The sequence below is a fragment of the Protopterus annectens genome, chromosome 10.part0, assembly GCF_019279795.1.
Source record: "Protopterus annectens isolate FY-2018-M chromosome 10.part0, PAN1.0, whole genome shotgun sequence".
Classification (NCBI taxonomy): domain Eukaryota; kingdom Metazoa; phylum Chordata; order Ceratodontiformes; family Protopteridae; genus Protopterus; species Protopterus annectens.
In genome coordinates, this window is record NC_056744.1 from 1,078,122,184 (window position 1) to 1,078,143,375 (window position 21,192).

Sequence of the window (21,192 nt, forward strand, 5' to 3'; positions counted from 1 at the left end):
CTTTGGGATTCTACCCAATAGTCAGGACTGCAGCAATGTGAGATGAAGAACATAGTACAGTTTTGTACCTACCATAAATGTAGATGTTCAAGATCCACATTGCTGCAGTCCAATTCCCTCCCTCCTTCCCTCTGTGTTTAGGGGTGGTTGTGTGGGTGGGATTGTTGTACCTTTCTTACTTTGTATATATTGTATATATATTTGGTACAGGGTGTTTGGTGTGTTGTTGTTTTTGGTTTGGCCTTATCTTTTAGGGTCTTCTGACATCTGGGGCAAGAAAAGACTGAGGAAATGACGTCGGTCATGCGATTTGTACTCTGACGCCCTGACGTCAGTCTAACGCGCTTTGACCGACGCCAGCCTTATACTTTGGTATTCGGGCCGACTGGGACAGCGGACTACCCAATAGTCAGGACTGCAGCAATGTGGATCTTCGAACATCTACATTTATGGTAGGTACAAAACTGTACTTTCTGATGTACTGCGCATGCCTACGCAGTACATCAGAGCTGTGGGCAAGCACTGTTCGCTATGTTAAATGGGTTTAACATAGCGAGACAGCTTTAAAATAAGCAACGGATACCTCCGTTATTTTTAAAGCTGTCTCGCCATGTTAAACCCATGTAATATAGCGAGACAGTTTTAAAAGCAACGGAGATCGCAAGATCTCTGTTGCTTATTATTACTGTCGCTATGTTAAAGGAGTTTAACATAGCGAGAGTTTAAAAGCAACGGAGATCTCCGCTGCTTTTTAACCTGTCGCTATGTTAAACTCTTTTAACATAGCGAGAAGTTTATACTAACGAAAAAGTCCGGGCGACCGGACCTTTTTCCGTTAGTATATTGAGGGATTTACAACGGGCACGCTGGTTGGGCTGGCCAATCAGCGTGCACGTTGTACGGGAGGAATTGTATAATATGTAATTTTCAATTGACAATGACTGTATTGAAGATTATATGTGATGTGTAATGTTTGCAAATGACACTCAATATGGTTTGTTCTCTTTTATATAAATGTATGATTGCAGTAATTCAATATTTTTTTTGTTTAAAATGGTGGTACTGTTAGGGGAAACATTTTTAGAAGTTAATGTGCAACATTAAGCGTTAGAGGCAGGGGCGGTTTGAGAGTTAAGGTTAGCACTTGTGAATCATAAACCTGGCTCTAAGCCTAACTCTACACATTAATTTATGAAATCCCCTTTCCCTAACAGCACTACTACATAAGACACTTAAACACACATGCATGCAACATTGCGTCTATATCACGTTATCGAAAGTTTACTTAATTGAATCAATAAAGGTCGAACTTTTTGATCAATTAAGTAAAACATTGAATAAAGTAAAAAAAAAAACCAGAAAAACAAATTAAAAAATAAATGGCGTAGGCAGGGGGGCTACCCCCCACACACCCCCTACTTAAATATACCAACTCCGAGACCGCACTGCATTGAGGCAAACGGAAATCTCCCCTTACGGAGATTTCCGTTTACTTGCACGATGTTCTTCACTTTCAATATTGTTGTGCTGACAATATCAGACTCGATATTGTCAGTTTACGACAACGTGAAGTAGACCCGCAACATCAAACGTACACACTACTAATTATACCCCCTAATCTGTCCCTTACTCTGACCCTAACCTTCAGACAATAAACACTTGTACACACACACACACACACACACACACACACAGTGTCTTTCCCTTACTCTTACCCTCAACCAAAACACTGCATTATATTCCCACCCCTAAGTTAACTCAGATGCAATCCAGTGTCACAAAAGGAGATACTGCCAGCCAAGCTCACTGGAATTTTGCAAGTTATTATATGTCATTTGTGAATATTAATATGACTTGTATAGAAATGTAACAAAAGGAGATACTGCCAGCCCAGCTGTCTGGAATTTTGTAAGTGGTTGTGTCATTTGTGAATATCAACATGATTCATATGCCTGTATTATAAAAGTATTAGAACTGTATGTCATATTATATAGACGTTTGCTGAAGAGATATTTTTATACACTGTTGTAACAGTTAACAAGGGTGACTGAAACACAGGAGATTAACTTGCAAAACTTCAGAAGAATGGTGGAGGTTAAGTTGCTTTATAGCTGGACCATAAACAAAAGATGTTATCTCGCAGTTTCAGTGCAGTAGCAGAGACAATGTCTAGAACTAGAAGTTTTTTGTATTTCTTTACATGTGGAGGAATGTAAATTATTTTAAGGCTTCCACCATTTGCCAGAAGATCTAAGAAGGGTCCTTGTTTTTCTGTTTTCACAGGGAGATGCTAAGTGCTGGTAGTTTCTAGCAATTGTGGTTTAGCTTGGGAACTAGAGTCTGGTGACAGAAACTGATGTCATGCTGCAAGTATCCCAGCATTAATATTTGAAATACTAATTTAAAGCCGTCTGAGAGAGAGTGCAGTTTGTATTTTGTCTTTGACCTGACAAGAACGTCAACTCGCCACTTCTGTCTGCTTGTGTTCTATAAGTAAGTTAACTAGGGTACAGTAATTTCTCCTAGGTACAGCTAGGAATATAATGAAGTATAGCCAGGAGCGGCCTTAGGTCAACTGGTGCCCTAGGCAAAAGGGTTCCATGGAGCCCCCACCACACTACCCGGTGCCCCCATCCTAGTCTATCTACACCAAATAAATACTGGAAAAGTGCCCCTGCTAGAGAGTCGCCCTAGGTGGCTGCCTAGTTGGTCTATGCCTAAGGCTGGCTATGGGTACAGCTTAAATGTTTTCTTTGTTTATTCAAGACTGTCCTGCAATGTTGTTTTAAATATTTCCAGTGATTTTGAACTCTGAAGTTACTGTGATGATTTAGTGAGTATTTTCCTGTTCTTTTATTATTTATTATTAAATATATTTAAGCCTATCATTATGGCTGATATTTGTGAGACATATTTCAGTTACAGTAAGGGCCTTAAAGTAGCTGATAAGTAGTGGCTCATGGCAGTGATAACTACCTTATAGTCTGGGCAGAAGGGGGAATAGCTAGTAAACCTGTGCCAGCTTTTCCCAGCTGTGTGTGTGTGTGTGTGTGTGTGTGTGTGTGTGTGTGTGTGTGTGTGTGTGTGTGTGAATCAAACCTCAAAGTGTGTGTATGTCAGCTACTTGGACAATGACAAGAAGCACTACTTGGACAGAGAGGGTGCAGGAGCTCTTGGTTTGACCACTCAGCTGAGATCTCAACCCTATAGCTGTGCCAGTGGGAGTCTTATTGGGGATCTGGAGAGAGGGGGAAACACCAGCCCCAGACTGACTGTGGTCGCTGTGTGCTTTTAAGGGAAATTGCACTTTACTGTGTGTACTTGTCATCCTCCAACTGTGCACATCCCCCACTGTTGCCAGTGGTGAGGATTGAGGCTTCTTGATTACTGGGCCATTGTTGGGGCATTGCATATTAATTGCTGGCATATGTTAGGATTCAGTAGTGTGGAGATTGTATTCCTGTAGTCTGTAAACAGTGGTCACTAATGGGTCCCCTTAAACCAATGAGCAGCAATGGGTATCCCTTTCCTGTGCAGTGATGCCCTGCTTGCTAGGTATAGGTCTCCCTTCTTCCCTGACTCTCAATCACCTGCACAGTGAACATTTAGAGTTTCATATCACAATAGTTTTATTTATTTTTTGTTAGCTTAGTTAGTCAGAGAGGCGGGCAATGATGTCTGCAGAGGAGTATGGCAAGCTGACAAGGAGCCAGTTGTCTGAGATGTGCCAGGCCAAAGGTCTGGTGCATGACAACCTGACTAAAGCAGAAATGATTGCAGCCTTAGTCACAGCTGCATCACAGAATAGCAACCAGGAAGTCAATCAGATTGGCCTTGGAGACGTACAAATCTCAGAAAACGGACAGTTCAGCCTTTCCACAGAGGACTTAAAAATCTGTCTGGAGTTAGAGGTTTGAACTGGAGGCTAAACGTTTGGAAATAGAATCAGCAGAGACTGAGACGCCTGGAGGCTGAAGTGAATGAGAAGCTGAGGCATCTGGATGCTGAGGAAAATGAGAAAGTGCAACATCTGGAAGCTGAGGAGAATGAGAGGCAGTGGCAACATGAAAAGGAGATGCTGACTCTTCGCCAGGGTCATGGAGGTAATGGGGAAGGGAGTAGCCAAAGCCCAGAAGCAACAAAGGTCAGTAAATTTCTTCCACAGTTTACAGAGGGGGATAATTTTGATAGTTTCATTCATATGTTTGAAAGGGTATGTAAACAGTATAATGTTGACCAAGGGCTTTAGGTACGGTTCCTGACCCCCTTACTTCATGGTAAAGCTGTAACTGCGATTTCTAAATTGTCGGATGCTGATTGCTTAAATTATAATACAGTTAAAAAAAATTGTGAGAATGTTTTAGGTTAACACCTGAAGCTTATAGGAAAATGTTTCGTGAGCATAGATGCAAGGCATATGAAAGTGTGTGTGTGAATACCTAAGCACTTATTTTCATAGGTGGATGAGTAGGTGTCAGGTCATCACTTTTGAAGGGCTGGCAGACCTTTTGATGAGGGAAGCAAGTCCTTAGCACTTTGCCTGAGGACATGAGAATCTGGTTAGCTGATGGGCATTGCAATACTGCAGATGAGTCAGGGAAGAAGGAATACCTATACCTAGCAAGCAGGGCATCACTGCACAGGAAAGGGATATCCATTGCTGCTCATTGGTTTAAGGGAACCCATGGTGGGCAGCCTAGACTGCCCCAACAGAGTCTGCCAGTAGCAGGGGAAGCCACTAGTCCAGGTACACATTCAGGACCAAGAGATAAATGTTTTAAATGCAACCAGTGGGGCCATGTAGCATATAGATGTCCACGGAGGCAAGGTGGGGAACAAAATGTGGGAGAACCAGTAAGAGGAATTGACAGAATGCCAGCAGTAAGTTGTCTGGAGACAACAAAGGTACCAAACTACCACAAGAGGTTATATCCTATCTTAGTAAATGGGAAACAGGCCACTGCTAAGAGAGAGAGAGCCTGTAACATAACCATTGTGATGCCTGCAATGGTTAATGAGGAGCACTACTTCCTTGGGCAGTATACTGCAGTCAGAGCTTTAGGGGGACCCCATTCCAAATACCTTTGGCTAGGGTTCACCTTGACTGGGAGGGTGGAAAAGGAAGCCAGCAAGTAGGTGTGTTTGAGGATATCCCTACAGATGTCCTGATAGGGAATGATTTGGTAATGCAGTACCTTGTGTGCATGCAGTGACATGCAGTCAGTCTTGGAGATAAGCATGCAGTCTGGTAGCCTTGGGAATACTCGGACAGACCACAGACTTGAAGCCAGGATTGGTGTGGTGGTTACTTCAGAGACAGAGCTACCCTGCAGCAATGAGACTGAAGGCAGGCCACAGCTGCTTGTGGGTACTGATGTTCCCTTGGACAGAATGACTGCAAGGGCAGAGATGAGTAGTAGTACCCAGGGTAACAGTGAGGCACCGCTGACGCAGGATGCCAGACTTCCTGTGTAAGGAGAGCTTGGAAGGGTTACAATAAGAGGGTTTAAATGGGCTCAGCTCTCAGAACCTACATTACAGGGCCTGAGGGAGGTAGCTAGTGAGGCACCTGATTCTCATGGAAAGGGGGAGTCTGTATACTGGGACAAAGTGTTACTGTATAGAGTAGACCCATGAGGGAGGGCAAGAGGGTGAGAGAATGCAGCAGTTGGTATTGCCCAGAGCCTATCATCTGACACTTCTAGCCACAGCCCATGATATTCCCTTTGTAGGTCATATGGGCATAAAGCATACCAAGAGACATATTATGCAAAACTTTTATTGGTCTGGGATTTCCAGATTTGCAGGGTACTGCAGGACCTGTGAGCAGTGCCAAAAAGTAGGCAAGGCAGGGGACAAGGTCAAAGCTCCTTTGATGCCTTTGCTTGTGATTGAGGAGCCATTTCAGAGGGTAGCCATGGATATTGTGGGGCCTCTGAGTATCCCAAGTTCCTCAGGGAAAAAGTGTATCCTGGTGACAGTAGATTATGCTACCAGATACCCTGAGGCGGTGGCTGTGTCCTCCATTGTGGCAGAAAAGGTGGCAAGTGCTTTATTAAATATTTCCAGCAGAGTAGTTTCCCAGAAGAAATACTGACTGACAGAGGTGCCAATTTCATGTCAGACCTGCTGGCTTGTCTGTGGAAGTACTGTGGATGAAGCTGCTAAAGACCACCCCCTACCATTCCCCAGACTAATGGTCTTGTTAAGAGGTTAAACTTTACACTTAAGACCATGCTATGGGCATTTGCAGACCAGTTTGAGTGGGAAAAATATTTGCCCCATCTTTTTTTTTTGCTTACAGAGAGGTACCCCAGGAATCTTCAGGATGTTCATCGTGTTTCACTGTTGCAGTCATTACACTTGGGTTATCCCGCTGGCAGGCTACCCGCAGTCTGCCTGAATTCCAAAGTCCCGGTCCGGCGTCGGTTGCTGTCGCCTCTTCCCTGACGTAAGTGCACCAGGGGTATATAAGATGCAGCCGATGCCATTTTCTTCAGTCTTTCTTGCCGCGTGGTGCCCAAAGCAAAAGCAGTTCGCAAGTGCCGGCCGGCCGACTCCTGAGATTTTCAAAATTGAATTTCAGAACTGAAATCTTCAATAAAGCTAAGTACCCCGTTGGGGAAACTTTCTCTTGCTCCAGACCGATGTCAATAGAAGTTAACAATTGTATTTCTTGTGGGAAGCAAATACCTCATAAGGACTTTCACTCCTACTGTATTCCTTGCCTAGGCCCTGACCACGACGTTGCTAGTTGTCGGTTTTGTGCTAGATTCAACCAACGCACTATTAAGCGTCGGTTTGATTTTGCTTTACATTACTTTGGCCGAAGGTTTAACTACATAAAGCCGTTGGAACAACCGATGACTGGAATTCATAAAAAATGCAAAGACAAAGAAAAGGACAGGCATCCAAGGTCCAAAACTGACGATGACGCCTCTTCTAGGTCAGTCGCTGGTTCTCAGTGAGCACTTTCGCAGCCCCTGACACCCGCTACCTCAGAGCCACAGGCTGCTTCCGACTCCCACTTGAAGACAACTAGGCCTCTGGAAACTCAAGGTATTGGGCCTATGGAAACTATTCCCTCAGATGGGTCCGGAGCCGCTGAGCAGGCATCGGCTTCTGAGGGTGTTTTCAGACCTACACAGCTTACTATCAAGTCCACTTCAGCAGCCAAGGCAAAGTCTAAAACACCATTAAAGACAAAGAAACAAGTACAGCATTCTCCTGGACAGTCATCCATGCCAAAGAAACAGATGCTTAAAATGGCCGAAGACCTAATTACTTTGATCAGGAGTTCCCATCCCCCTCCTGATAAAAGGCCTAGGCAAGACACTGACTATGACTCCTCTGACCAAGTTTCTATTTCCTCTGATTCCTCTTCAGAGCAAGGATATTCTCTTCCTCCCTATGAGGACTCTGATGCTGAAGAATGTATCCCTTCAGCCTCTCCTCCTGAGGATTACTCTTTTGGGGAAACCTTGCACACCATGAGGGAGCATTTCCATTGGGAGAGCCAGGATTATTCAGAATCCAAGAAAAGGCTCAGAGACTTTCTTTTACTACCTCAGCACAGGCCCCTTGCTATCCCCCCTGTACTAGATATTGTTGATGATGTTTTTTCTGAATCCAGTTTGTCTCCTGATTCTTTACCCCCTGCACCAGTCAAGCCAGATAGGTACTACAGGGTCCCAGACTCTCATAAATTTCTTTATAAAAACCCTGCTGCTGACCCAGAAACAATTTCTCAGGGTCCCAAAGGGGTCAAGGCTTCCACTGCAAAAAACCCTGTTCCCTCTGATAGGGATTCTAGAGCACTGGATAGCTGGGGGAAAAAGGTTTACACTTCTGCTACTTTAGCTGTAAGGGCTTTAAACTGCCAACTTTGCATGCTTAAATATCAACAATACCTAATGTCTTTGCTAAAACAGAAAATGCTTACAAGCTCAGAATGTCCTGACAATAAGGAAATGCTGGATCTATTGCATGCAGCTGAAGACGTGGGAAAGCATACTCTGCAATGTGGTTTTGATTCAGTAGAGGCTTCTTGCAGAGCCGCAGTTACAGGTTCTGTCATTCGAAGGCATGCTTGGTTAAAAGAACAAAGTTTACCTGATCACATTAAAGCAAAATTATTGGATGCTCCATTACAGCATGATACTTTGTTTGGTATTAAGGCAGAAGAGGTGTTAAAGAAAATGGAGGATAAAGCAAAATCAATGCAAACAGTAAAGGATTTCTTACAGGTTCAGCCACCTAGATTTAGCAGGAACTAGCCTTCTAAAAATTGGTCCTTTCCAGTGTCAGACAGGCCACAAAGAGGCAGATACAGATGCCCAAGAGGCAGATCTCAGCCCCAAGGCTCATGCAGACCTAAACAATGGGGTGCTTCAGCCCCCAAAGGCGGAGAAGACAAATCACAACCTTATAGGAAACAGTCTCAATGACTTCCCTCTACAAATGCCAAGCACTTACCTTTTGGCAATACCCTTAAGGGGAAAACTAGCTCCTTTCTCACAAAATTGGCACATGATCACCCAGGACAAATGGGTACTGAATATTGTTTCTCAGGGTTACAGGTTCCACTTTCACACCCTACCAAGGTCAAAAGGTATGCCAGACCTTCCACAAAATCAATGGGCAGAGGCACAAAAACAAATTTCTGCTCTCATGGACATGAAAGCTATTCAAAAAGTACCACAGCAAGAACAGGGACAAGGATTTTGCTCATAAGACTTTTCTTGGTACCCAGAAAGGACAAAGCCTGGAGACCAGTACTGGACGTGTCAATTTTAAATACTTTCCTGGATGTTTCAAAATTCAAAATGTTGACACTGCAGCAACTTCTACCCATGCTGGGCAAGAAGGCTTGGCTAGTTACGTTGGACCTAAAAGAGACATACCTGCATGTTCCAATCAGACAATCTTGCGGAAGATATCTCAGATTCATAGCTGGCTCAATGCATTACCAATTCTCTGCACTGCCCTTTGGCTTATCTACTGCACCCAGGGTCTTCACAAAATGCCTGGCACCAGTAATTGCATTTTGCAGACAAAAAGGAATTCAAATATATGCCTACTTGGACGACTGCCTTATTCAAGCAGAGAGAAAGGACATTTTACTAAAGCATCTGGCGTTTGTAAAAAGATTACTAATTTGCCTAGGGTACACAGTAAATGAAAAGAAATCAAAACTAGTGCCCTCTCAAGAGATAATATTCCTGGGTGCAAGCTTAAATACAACTGCCCAGATGGCTTATCTCACGCCAGACAAGCAAAGGCAACTGACGCATTACTTTCAAATGATGGTAACAAAGACGCAGCTACCTGCAAGGAAAATCCTGCAGGCTTTGGGCTTCATGGCATCCTGCATTCTGCTAATTCCATACGCAAGACTGCATATGAGGAAGCTACAATGATATCTAAAAAGTGTTTGGACTCAACATTGCCACAGCCTGGAAACAATAATATCTCTTATTCCCTGCCTGCAACAGGAGTTTCGATGGTGGGCACTGGCCTGTCACCACAACAAGGGGCAGCCTTTCACTTTACCCATAGCCAGGCAGACATTAACAGCAGATGCATTGGATTATGCCTGGGGGGCACACATGGCAGGAAAATGTATTCAGGGCACATGGCGCGCGGACCAAATGCATCTTCACATCAATCAAAAAGAGGTGCTAGCTGTACAGAATGCCCTGACAGCCTTCAAGGATCTACTACATCCAGGGCAACTATTACTAAAGACAGACAATACTACAGTCTACCCCCTCTGCAGGCAAGCCATGACTTTGTGGAACACAGCACTGACCTATCAAGTACATCTGCAGGCACAATTCCTGCCAGGAAAGAAAAATACTCTGGCAGATGAACTAAGCAGAAACCTCATGGACCCTCACGAGTGGAAACTAAATCCACAGGTCTTCAGCATGATAACAAAGAAATGGGGATGCCCAGACATAGATCTTTTTGCCTCCCCTCACAACTGCCAACTACAGAGATTCTGCACAAGGACTTACCACTCACAAGCATGGAAAGTGGATGCTCTATCATTCAGCTGGAAAACCCTAACAGTTTATGCATTTCCATGACTATCTCTCCTTCCCAAGGTGCTCCTAAAAGTTAGACAAGAGAAGCCAAAAATTATTCTGATTGCCCCAGACTGGCCACACCAGCACTGGTACCCAATCCTAAAGAGCTTGTCTCAAGGCCCAGCTTGGATTTTACCTCAAATTCCTCATCTTCTGACTCAACAAAACAATCAGATTCTGTACAGTCAACTCAGAACCTTAAATCTGGCTGCATACAGAACACACCTCTCTCCAAAGCTGTTATGGATGTAATTTTGGAAGGAAGTAGGCCCAGCACCAGGAAATCTTATGCAGATAAATGGAAGAGATTATGTGCTTGGAACCAGGCACAAGGATTTGAGCCACTTGTTCCAAATATTCCTCAGATTTTACAATACCTAACTGAAATGCTGGACAAAGGCCTATCCTTCTCATCAATTAAGATCCATGCCTCTGCCATTTCAGCTCATTACAATATGGAACCTCCTATTTTCTCTCATCCACTGCTAAGATAGTACCTCAGAGGGGCAAAAAACATAAGATCCCCAAGGAGAGCACCGATACCTACATGGGACCTCAACTGTGTCTTAGTAAAACTCACACTGCCTCCTTTTGAGCCAGCCAATACAGCTGATATAAAATTCTTATCATATAAAACTGCTCTGCTCCTAGCAATAACTTCAGCAAGAAGAGTCTCAGAGTTACAGGCATTAATGGCAGTGGAACCTTTTATCATTTTTCATCCGGACAGGGTTTCTCTAAGGACAAACCCAACATTTATGCCAAAGGTAGTATCCAGTGTGGCTCTTAACCAAACCATTCATTTGCCAACATTTTATCCAAATCCCCAGAATAAAGGGGTGAGACTTCTGCAGTCTTTGGACATACACAGGCAGCTACGCTTCTACTAGGACAAAACAAAAGTTTTCAGAAAAACTGAGCAGCTGTTTGCAACATATGCTGCAGGATCACAAGGAAAGGCTATCTCAAAGCAGACTATTTAAAAATGGATAGGACACTGTATTCGTTTCTGCTATGCACAGCATGGCAAGTCAGTGCCTAACAATATTAGGCCACATTCTAGCAGGTCAGCAGCCACTTCAGCAGCCTTTCACAGAGGTGTACCAATCAAGGAAATTTTGGAGGCTGCAACTTGGAGTTCAGTGCACATTTTTACCAAGCATTATCACTTACCTCTTTACTCTAAATCCAGAGCAGGCTTTGCCACTGCAGTTCTGCAGGGCCTCATAGCCACTCCTAATCCTATTTAGACCCAGCCGCCCTACCTCAGCTTTGGGATTCAACCCAAGTGTAATGACTGCAACAGTGAAACACGATGAACATAGTACAGTTGTGTACCTATCATAAATGTAGATGTTCGAGTGTATTCACTGTTGCAGTCCAGTTACCCACCCTCCATCCCCGTTTCTTTGCTGGGACTTATCTATACTTCTCTATCCTATACAACCTATGTGGTGTATTTGCTTGTAGATGAAGGTCTTGTTTTTATTTTACTGTATGTTTTTTTAGCAATATGTATTGCCTGCCTTCTCTGAACTAGCTGGCCTTATCTATACCTTTCTATCCTATACAACCTTTGTGGTGTATTTGCTTGTGACTGAAGGTACTGTTTTTATTTTATATGTATTGCCTACCTACTTGGGGGCACCTGACATCTGGGGCAAGAAAAACTGAAGAAAATGGTGTTGGCTGCATCTTATATACCCCTGGCGCACTGACGTCAGGGAAGAGGCGACAGCAACTGACGCCGGACCGGGACTTTGGAATTCAGGCCGACTGCGGGTAGCCTGCCAGCGGGATAACCCAAGTGTAATGACTGCAACAGTGAATACACTCGAACATCTACATTTATGGTAGGTACACAACTGTACTTTTTTCACCCTTTGAGTTGCTTTATGGGCATAGGGTGAGGGGACCTCTAGATCTGATCTGAGATGAGTGAGAGGGTGAGTGTGAATCCCACAAGGAGTCTGTTGTGATATATGTTCTAAACCTCAGGACAAGGCTCAGAGAACTCATGGGCTTGGACCAGGAGAACCTGGCAGAAGCCCAACAGCAGAAAAAGGTCTGGTATGACAGGAATGCTCTAGCTAGAAGGTATGCTGTAGCACAGCAGGTTGTGGTTCTCATTCCTTTCCGACACGACAAGCTGCAGGCAGCCTGGTAGGGACCCTATAAGGTGGTAAGGAAGGTCATTGAGGTTAACTACATGGTAGAACTGCTAGACAGGAGGCAGTAGAACCAACTGTTCCGTGTTAACATGATGAAACCTTACCATGACAGGGAGGCCCTGGTGCTAAGTATTTGCAGTAAGAGGCAGGAGGAGTCTTAGGGGGATCTATGGCTATAGGGATCCAGCCAGCAAAGTCCCAAATTACTATGGAGGAGCCTAGGATTGCAGGCATATGATAGGACAGTGCAGCACTGTACTGGGTCAGCAATGCCAAGGCAGCTGGAATCTCAAGACAGGGTATGGGATAGTGTATTCCCAGATAGGTCACCCTCTCAAGCAATGTTTCTCAAGGGTCACTTGAAACACTAGCTTGAGTTTTCGGGGAGGGGGGGGGTGTAACAAAAGGAGATATACTGCCAGCCCAGCTCGCTGGAATTTTGAAAGTGGTGTGTCATTTGTGAATATCAACATGATTCATGTTGATAACATGTGAACTAAAAGTTATATGTTATGAAATTAAGAGTCTATATTATTACTGCTCCACTATTTTAATATAGCAGTCTGTATTTGTATTACTGCTCAGCTGTGTTTAGGGGTGTAGCTTATAAATAATTGTATTCTCTAGCCCACTGCTCTTACCTCCTTTTTCCTCTCCTGCATCCTAATGTCACTCTTTTTATCTAATATACTAAGCTTCTAATTCCTACTAAAGGTTTCCTCGTTCTCTCCTCAGAACCCTGTCCCCCATCTTGTTCCCATTCCCCTTTCAGAACCTCTTCTGTAATCTTTCATACTTCTCTCATTTCTTAATAGTGCCTTATTACACTCTCTTTTCCTTTGCATAGGTGCTCACTGTAAAGCTCCCCGGTTACTGCAACTAACCCGACCAGGGAAAGTGAACTAAAACCGCAACACCCTGTCTCAGTCCAACACGTTTAACTCAACAGAATAGTAACAGAAAACAAAGCTAAGTTCTTCTGTATGTGCCTTTGTCAGTTTATTATTTCCTAAACTATTGAATACAGATAGCGGTCTATTTCTCTAACTGCACATCACCAGAACAACTCTAGTCCCCTACCCCCCCCCCCCCCCCCAAACAGCCACCTACAGTACAGTATTAGTGGTAATAATAATAATAATTCACTTTATTGTAGTATTTGAATCATGAGTTTATTTTCTGTAATTGACATTAGTTTTTTTCACGCAAGTTGATTCAGTGCTGTTTACTGGGCAACTGTAACCTTTTGGAGTCTGGCATACAGGAGGACTGTTCATTTTAAGTCTTTAACCCTTTGACATTCCTTTTGTGTACAGAGATAATGCAGATTTTGCATCAGAAATTCCTATTTATGCTATGAACTTTAAGGTATTAAATTACAAAATAAAGTTAGACATTAAAACTGGATAAGTTGTTTCTACCTGAAAATACAGCATACTATATACCACTTTCTTATGTCAGGTTTCTGAGTGAATAATGGTTGTTTTCAACAGAAGGTCCATGTCTTGATGGATTTGTTTGAGCACTTTGAACTTTACCATTAATTGCTGAAAGAAAGTTTGAGAAATAGGATTAAAGTATAAACAGTATGCAAATTAAAACTAGTTTGTATATTTCCAATAGGTACAAGTGTTGGAATAAGTATATACAGCACCCACAGGCAGCCTGATATCTGGGAAGATCCAGAGGTAACTTTCTTTTATTTTCTGAAATTTATCACTCACATTTTGTGAACCCCCTCTAAATTTTTCTGATTAATTGAATAGCACTTACATTTCTGTATTTTGCTAAACATCGAATCCTAATCATCGAACATTTATTCAGCAAACGTTCATTTCAGCAAATGGGAAAGTAACTAGTTGGCCAACACTTTCCCATCTGCCTTTTTCCCCACTGTAGTGTGGTCTCGGAGTTGGTATATATAGTTAGGGGAGTGGGGGGCACAGCCCCCCACCTGGGTAAGTTTGAAATGCTGCATTTTTTGGGATGGCAAAGTGTTGGGTAGCTATTTATTTCCCTGGTGAAAAATATGAGTGTTTGCTGAATGAACGTTTGATGGTTAGGGTTTGATGTTTAGCTGTTCAATGTAAATGTTTTTCGACTGTTAAACACGGACCCATTGTAATTAAAATGAATTAAAGTGTGAACATGTGCTGTGTATTCAGTAGCAAGAAAAAAGTGCTGTGCAGTTTGTCAAGTGTAAAGTTGATGAGTTTTACACTAGTTAAGGTCACTTCCCCAATGCCGAACTCCCTGATCACTTTTACTATTAGAAAACACTGCATACGTGCATTTTTTTTCTTGCAGTTCAGCAGTGATTTGCTGTATGAGGGGAGTTTCTCTATGGTTATACAAATGTGAAGTTAGTATATAGGTTCATAGGTTATTACTAGGCTATCTGCCCTTGTGAGCTATTTTAAGCTTAGCCAGTTTTCTCTCTGAAGGTGAGAATTGAACACTGTACTTTGTATCTGTAAGGTAAGTGCCTTAACCATTATACCAACCTCCAACCCCCTCATATAAAAGAAAGGCTTATGGATCTTACTGATTTGATTCATCTGGTTGAAAATTTGGCCAGCATATGCTTTGAAACATAGATGGATCAAAACATTATTGTGGAAGGACAGTTTAGACACCTCTCTGTTTAAATATACTTGGCACTTAGTCTAATTTTTACAGTAATTTTGAGAGTTTATAGCAAGAGAATGTGCTGTAGATTTTGGTGGATTCCTAAATTATGCATGTAGTAGAGTTCTTTTAATAAAGAAGAGTTGCCAAATAACCATTAATGTTGACACTTTTTGATATGCACCCTGTACTGGGTCATTTCTTGCTGAAATCTAAAATAACCCACAATCTCAACCAGAACAAAGTACTTTCTATGTTTTGTTTCTAAAATAGATGGCTTATAGGTTTTATCATGTTAAGGTGTTACAGATTCGTATATAATTTCTGTAGTATTAGAAAAAAAAATAGAAGATATTTTTTTCTCCTAGAATATGAGGACCCTTGTATTATTTTTCCTTCTGAGAACACAGCAGCTAGTCAAGTCAGGGCTATACTTTAAAAGATGGAGCATGTGGTGGCCCTTCTGATTATTGCATTTGTCTGGTAGCCCAAGGAAAGAGGTTAAATAGGTTCATAGGTAAGTGCTAGGCTTGACTGCCATGTGGGCCATCTTAAGCCTAGATATTATCCTCAAAAATAAGAATCAGTTCCTGTTCTTTGTATCTGGGAGGTAAATATCGTAACCTTTATGCCAACCCCTAACCTGTGCAAGCCATAGTGTACCCATTACTTATGGAATAAGTCCCTCTGAGGATGTGTTTCAGCATACTGCTTGGTGATGCCATTGTAACCCTGCTCCTGGTGGTCCAGTCCAGGTGTGTTCAATACCCTTAGATCCTTTTCTTGCTCTCTTGTCCATCATATTACTCCCAGCAGCAGATACTTTACAGAATAACATAACTCCTAGTCAAGTACTAATCTAGCTGCCTTTGTAGGCCATTTTAAGCCTAGCCAATTTCCTTTCTAACGGTGACAGTCAAACCCTGTACCTTGTGACTTGGAGGTAAACATCATAATCATTACACCACCCTTCGGCCAAAGGCTTTGAACCCTGCACCCTTGACAGAGGAAACTAACATTAACCTATTTTAATTCAACAGTTGCAGTACTTTTCACTTTTCTGCACTGAACGTCAGCTGCCACTTTTATGACTAGTTGGTGAGCTTTTCAAGCCCTTCCTTTGATTCTTTTCAGTCTTTCACTTCTACACCTTATTTTGTGTTAGAGATGAAGAGGTCGATCCATTACTGTGTTCTTTCTGGTATGACCGAAGATTTTGGGCACAAGACAAACCCATGTGATACTCTGCTGTGTACATTCCTGACATTGCCTTCATCTCCGCAGCCTTCTGTGTCTTAAACCTCAAGCATACAGCAAGCCATTACCTTAGTCTCAGTACTTCCCCAACCACCTGTAAGGGATCAAGTCAAAGGCTATGGTGCAGTCCAAAGAGACTACACCCAACTGTACTCCCCTGATGAGTTCTGTAACTCAGCCATCTAATTTGATCAAGTTTGACAGACAACTCTTTCTGGTCATGAATACATTTGGTTGTTGTCACTACCATAACTAGGGTGGTAGGCTGAGGCAGACTGATAGGAGGTGTGATCCGCAGTGCAGAAGCGCTGCCAGATGAGTGCAAGTGATGTATTGGGATTCACTTCAGCAATCACTGCTGGTATCACAGTTGCTAAATGAATGTTACTAGCATGACCGTAGCATGGAGCTTGTATAATCTCCTTGGTAGGGTTCAGAACTTTGGAAGACCTTTTTTTTATTGTGAACTTTGGTATGAGGGGAGTCTGGGGAGTGATCAGGATGCCAGAGGACCCACCTATGGTTCTGATTATTGTTCTGAAGAATATTGTCAAATAGAAAGGTAGCCAGTCCTTCATTCAGAATTCTTTTTGTGACTTTCCCTACCACTGCTGTTAGTCTATAAGGCCTGTAGTTTGTATTTTCCCCCCTCCCCCTTTTTCTACAAGGATACTGCACTTAATTTCTTGCAGTCCTTAGCTGCTTCTACATTGGTTAGTGATTTGTTTGTAGATTTCCATCAGGGCATCTGACAGCACCTTACCCAGTTTTCCAAAGACTTGGGAGACACCCCCTATTCCCCCTTTGAAACCTCTCTTAGCATATCCCCCCCCCCCCAACTGTCAAAAGGGAACAGGTCTGGGAGGCCAAAAACAGTGGTTCAAGTGTGACCCGACAACATCCCCGGTTGCCTTTTAAACAGCCTAATACATGACCTAGCGGGATCACTTTGAGGCATTGTTCAACTACATCTTCAAAACAGGTCACATGCCAGGAGAATATAGGGCTGCAACTGTCATCCCCCTTCATAAGGGTGGATCATCAACTGACAATGGGAACTAAACACCCATCAGTCTGACAAGTGTAATATCAAAAGCCTTGTAACAAATTATCATGAAATTGGTCAGCAAGGACATTGGCAACCTACAGACAATGGACCCATCCCAGTTTGGCTTTAAGGGAAGGTCTTGCCTACTTAACTGGGTAGACTTCTTTGAGAGGTTCACCATGGCTTTGGATGAGGGGAAAATGGTGCATACTGCCTACCTTGACCTGGCCAGGGCATTCGATACAGTACCTCACTCAGGTATAGATTCACAGAGTGTTACTAGGCTAATGACTTGGGGCAGGCCTTTCTAAGCATAGCCGAGTTTTCATTAAATAATAATGATATCCTGTATCCAATTAGGACATTGAGGGCCAGGCATTTGTAGGCTACCTTTGTCTATAAGGGACATGGGTGCCAGCCCCCGTGTAAATTTCTTATTCACCTTCCACTGGTCTAGGTAGCACTTAAATTGGGTAATAGATTAACACAGCTTCACATATTGTTTGGTATTGGTATTTTTGAGAAAATCTCTGAACTAGACATAAATCCCTGCATAACTCACTGGCTCACAGTTAGGACCCAAGAAGTCAGGATTTGTGAGACTACCTCCACCAAGAGACTGATCACCAGTGGAGTACCACCAGGGCCCTGTGTTGGGCATGCTCCTGTTTGGCATCTGCTTCTCGGACGTAAAGGCTAATGTAAAAGGTTTCTGGCTCACCAAGTGTGCAGATGGCTGTAAACCAGGAGTTATTATAGATTCCCCCATGACACCAACATCCTATAAGAGTGTCTAACACAAACAAATAACTGGTGCAAAAGCCACGGATTAAAGCTCAATGCTAAGAAATGCATTATAGTGCCCTTTGGTAAAGCATCCACCCAAGCCAATTACTGCATTGATAAAACACCCCTGAGAGTTGACCCAATAGTTAGGGATCTGGGAATTTATGTAGACAGTAATCTGACAATCAACCAACACATAGCCAAGATAGTAAGAAAATCATTCTATGTCATCTAAGTCATAAGCAAGGGTATGACATCCAGGTCCAAGGAAATAATAGAACCACTCTACTCAGCCTTTCTCTGACCCATCATTGAGTGCAATGCTCCTTTTGGCATGTACCTAACAAGGCACTTGCAACAGCTGGAGCTCCCTGAAAGGTTCCTCATAAATACCCAGTCCAGCACAGATCACATTAAGGTTCTATCTCTATGCTCTTGTTTCCTACAAGTTACTGAGAGGTGATCTATGCCTGGCATACGAGGCATCCACAGATCCAGCTCTGATGAATGTCTTGCACATCCACAAGACAAACAGCACCAGAAACACTAGATCCAAGACCTGAACTTTGTGACATAAATATAACCTGCTGGAGGGACCAGAATGTGTCTCAAAGGATCCCTGTGCTATGAAATATGCTCCTCGTATACATGAAGCAGAGTTCATCCCTAACTGTTTAAAAGAAACCTTAATCATTGAATATGAAATTGCAGATTCACCCATGGTCTGGCCCCCATGTCTCTGATGGACAGAGGTTGACAGTAAGTAAATTAATCAGCAATTAATATACCCCCACATAGCCCTTAGCTACCTCATTATTAACATACACCACCATGTAGGCATCCAAGGAGTTAATGGACAAAATTGGGTTGGATTGCGCAGCTAGGCTTGTAAAGATCCTGATGGTTATTAGCTTAGTATGAACTTATGAAAAGCCCTGCCAGTCCCCATACTTTTATCTTCTTTTGTGTTGGTAGTTCAACTTTCAGCCTCCTCTCTGTCAGGTCTTGGTGCCTGTTTATTGCACACCCACTCTACCTTACTTCCCTCCTAGCATGGTACTCTCCTCTTCCTTTTGAAGACTGAAATTAAGTAATTGTTTAGTATGAGTAAGTTTTCCCCAGTCTTTGTATGATCTCAATCTTTGCTTGGCCCATCTGTATAATAAACATGTATTTATTTAAACTTTTTAATTGTGATCTAGCACTAATCCTATTGGACCTATTTCCGACTCAGACTAGGAGCAGCTGGATCATTAGTGAATACTACCTTTGTGAAACATAAAAAAAACTATCAAAAAAAGCCCCCAAGCCCTCCAAATAAATGATGAAAGCTATCACAGCATAGAAGCCACTTCTTCCTTCAGATACCTTGAAATCTAATTGGACCAAGCTCTTAACTTTCAGGTGCCCATTGAAAAACATCAGCTCAAGAATGAACTATCTGGTCTTCTGGGTCCAGAAACAATTTCACTTTATTTTATCTCAGGCCAGAGCTGTGACAGGAAAGAACAACCTATTCACTTAGCTGGAATTTGTTCTACCACTATTCATGACAACCTCAAGAAAAACACCGTAATCCTCCAAACTAATTTCTAATATGTCTTGCTTAGTAGTAAAATCGTTTTGACAAGGAACACCATTGTCTATCAAGCAAGAAGGCCAAATGGCTGCCTGTAAAACAAGCAACCAAACTGCTTCTCGATTCACTACTATTTAAACACCTGCATCATGACACTGCATTTCCATTGTTCAGAAAATGTCTTGCATATGTCCCCTATTATTGCTTCAGAAATCAAGCCACCTCAGGCCCAGTACTATAAAACTCCTAAAGTAAAATACCATTTTACAAATCACGGTTTCTCTTGCCCGCAAACTATGGCAGGCTATCCCTTCAAACATGAAGGAACTCTCCAGCTACTCCAATGTCAGATGTTTACTCAAAAAAATATGAATATAGGTTTGCTACTTCAAGTGTATTTTCAATTTTGTATTAATTAAACCTATGTTAGACTTTAGAAATAAGGCTGGCTGCAGTTGCTGGCTATTTTAAGCCTAGCCAGTTTCCCTTTTGGTGCTTGAATTAGCCTATCCCATTTGGTGTTAGATTGGTCTTCCCCAGCCCCATGGTCAATAGTTATGTGTTAACCCTAGTGAGAATAACTGATATCACACCATACATAATTTTGTGGGACCCATGGATGGGATAAAGGATTTAGGAGCTGCCCATGTCCATTAGAAGCTCAAGAGCAGTCCTGGGATAAATTTCCTGTTTCCCATCCACAGATCCAAATTGTGCTTGAAAATAGACAGTAGTGAGCTTTGTTGTGGATGGATGGGGAGTCTTTTCCAAAGCAGCAGGATAATCTGTGAGATACATGTTTCACCAAATGGTTCTGTTCATGGTGTAGAAGACATTTAGATCCCTAGATAAAGTATTTCTGATGCCATTTGACTTGCTGATGTGCAGTAAATCCCGGAGGATGCCTTGTATTCCAGACGCTGGTCACTTCTTAGCAACCTGTAGGATACCGAGTATTGTAACAGGGCTTTGAGTCAGTCCATGTAGGATGTGTTGATTTGGCATGCAATATCAGCTCATGCTGTACCTGAAGAGAATTCATGAGAACAGAATTGCCAGCTGTCTCCTTTCCCCAGAGCCAGAAGGATATGCAAACCAAATAATTTGAAAATGGATTTGTTTTGAAACCAGACATTGCAAAATGCCGCTGTTGAATGTCATGGTGTCAGAGGCATTACTTCTCCATGGTTTGCATTCAGTGTCTTCATTTTGGACATTTGTGCCATGGCCACTTATTACTTTTGTTATGATTTACAAGTTAGGCCTCGTTTGGCACCACATTGATTCAGAATCATGCCAGCATAGTCCTAACCTCAATATCCTCCTCTGGCTTATTTTCACTTTTTGGGATTTTTTGCCAAGTTACCCATTGCAGCGAGCTTTAGAAGTTAGATATAAAGGATTTGGTTATTTTGTGTGTGTGTGTGTGTGTGTGTGTGTGTGTGTCTATATCTTTCTATCTCGATATAGCCTGCAGGCCTTCTGCAGTAAATACTTGTTAACTGCCCCCCCCTTTCATCTGGATCACCTCTTTGTCCTTTGATTATGGGTGGATTTCCCTGGTTAGTTATGTGGATGGGAGCACATCAAATTGCCAAAGGTAGTTTCGGCAAATGCAAGATGATCGAAGTA

At 42.6% G+C, this 21,192-nt stretch overlaps 1 protein-coding gene across 1 annotated transcript in view; it reads left to right on the forward strand.

Annotated features, from left to right (window-relative positions):
- Window positions 1–21,192, forward strand: part of LOC122814240 (cytochrome P450 4B1-like) — a 535,277-nt gene that overhangs the window by 428,646 nt on the left and 85,439 nt on the right. The window contains exon 9 of the mRNA XM_044086838.1: window positions 13,886–13,950. Coding sequence (XP_043942773.1) covers window positions 13,886–13,950 — 65 coding nt within the window. The remainder of the gene's footprint in view (window positions 1–13,885; window positions 13,951–21,192) is intronic.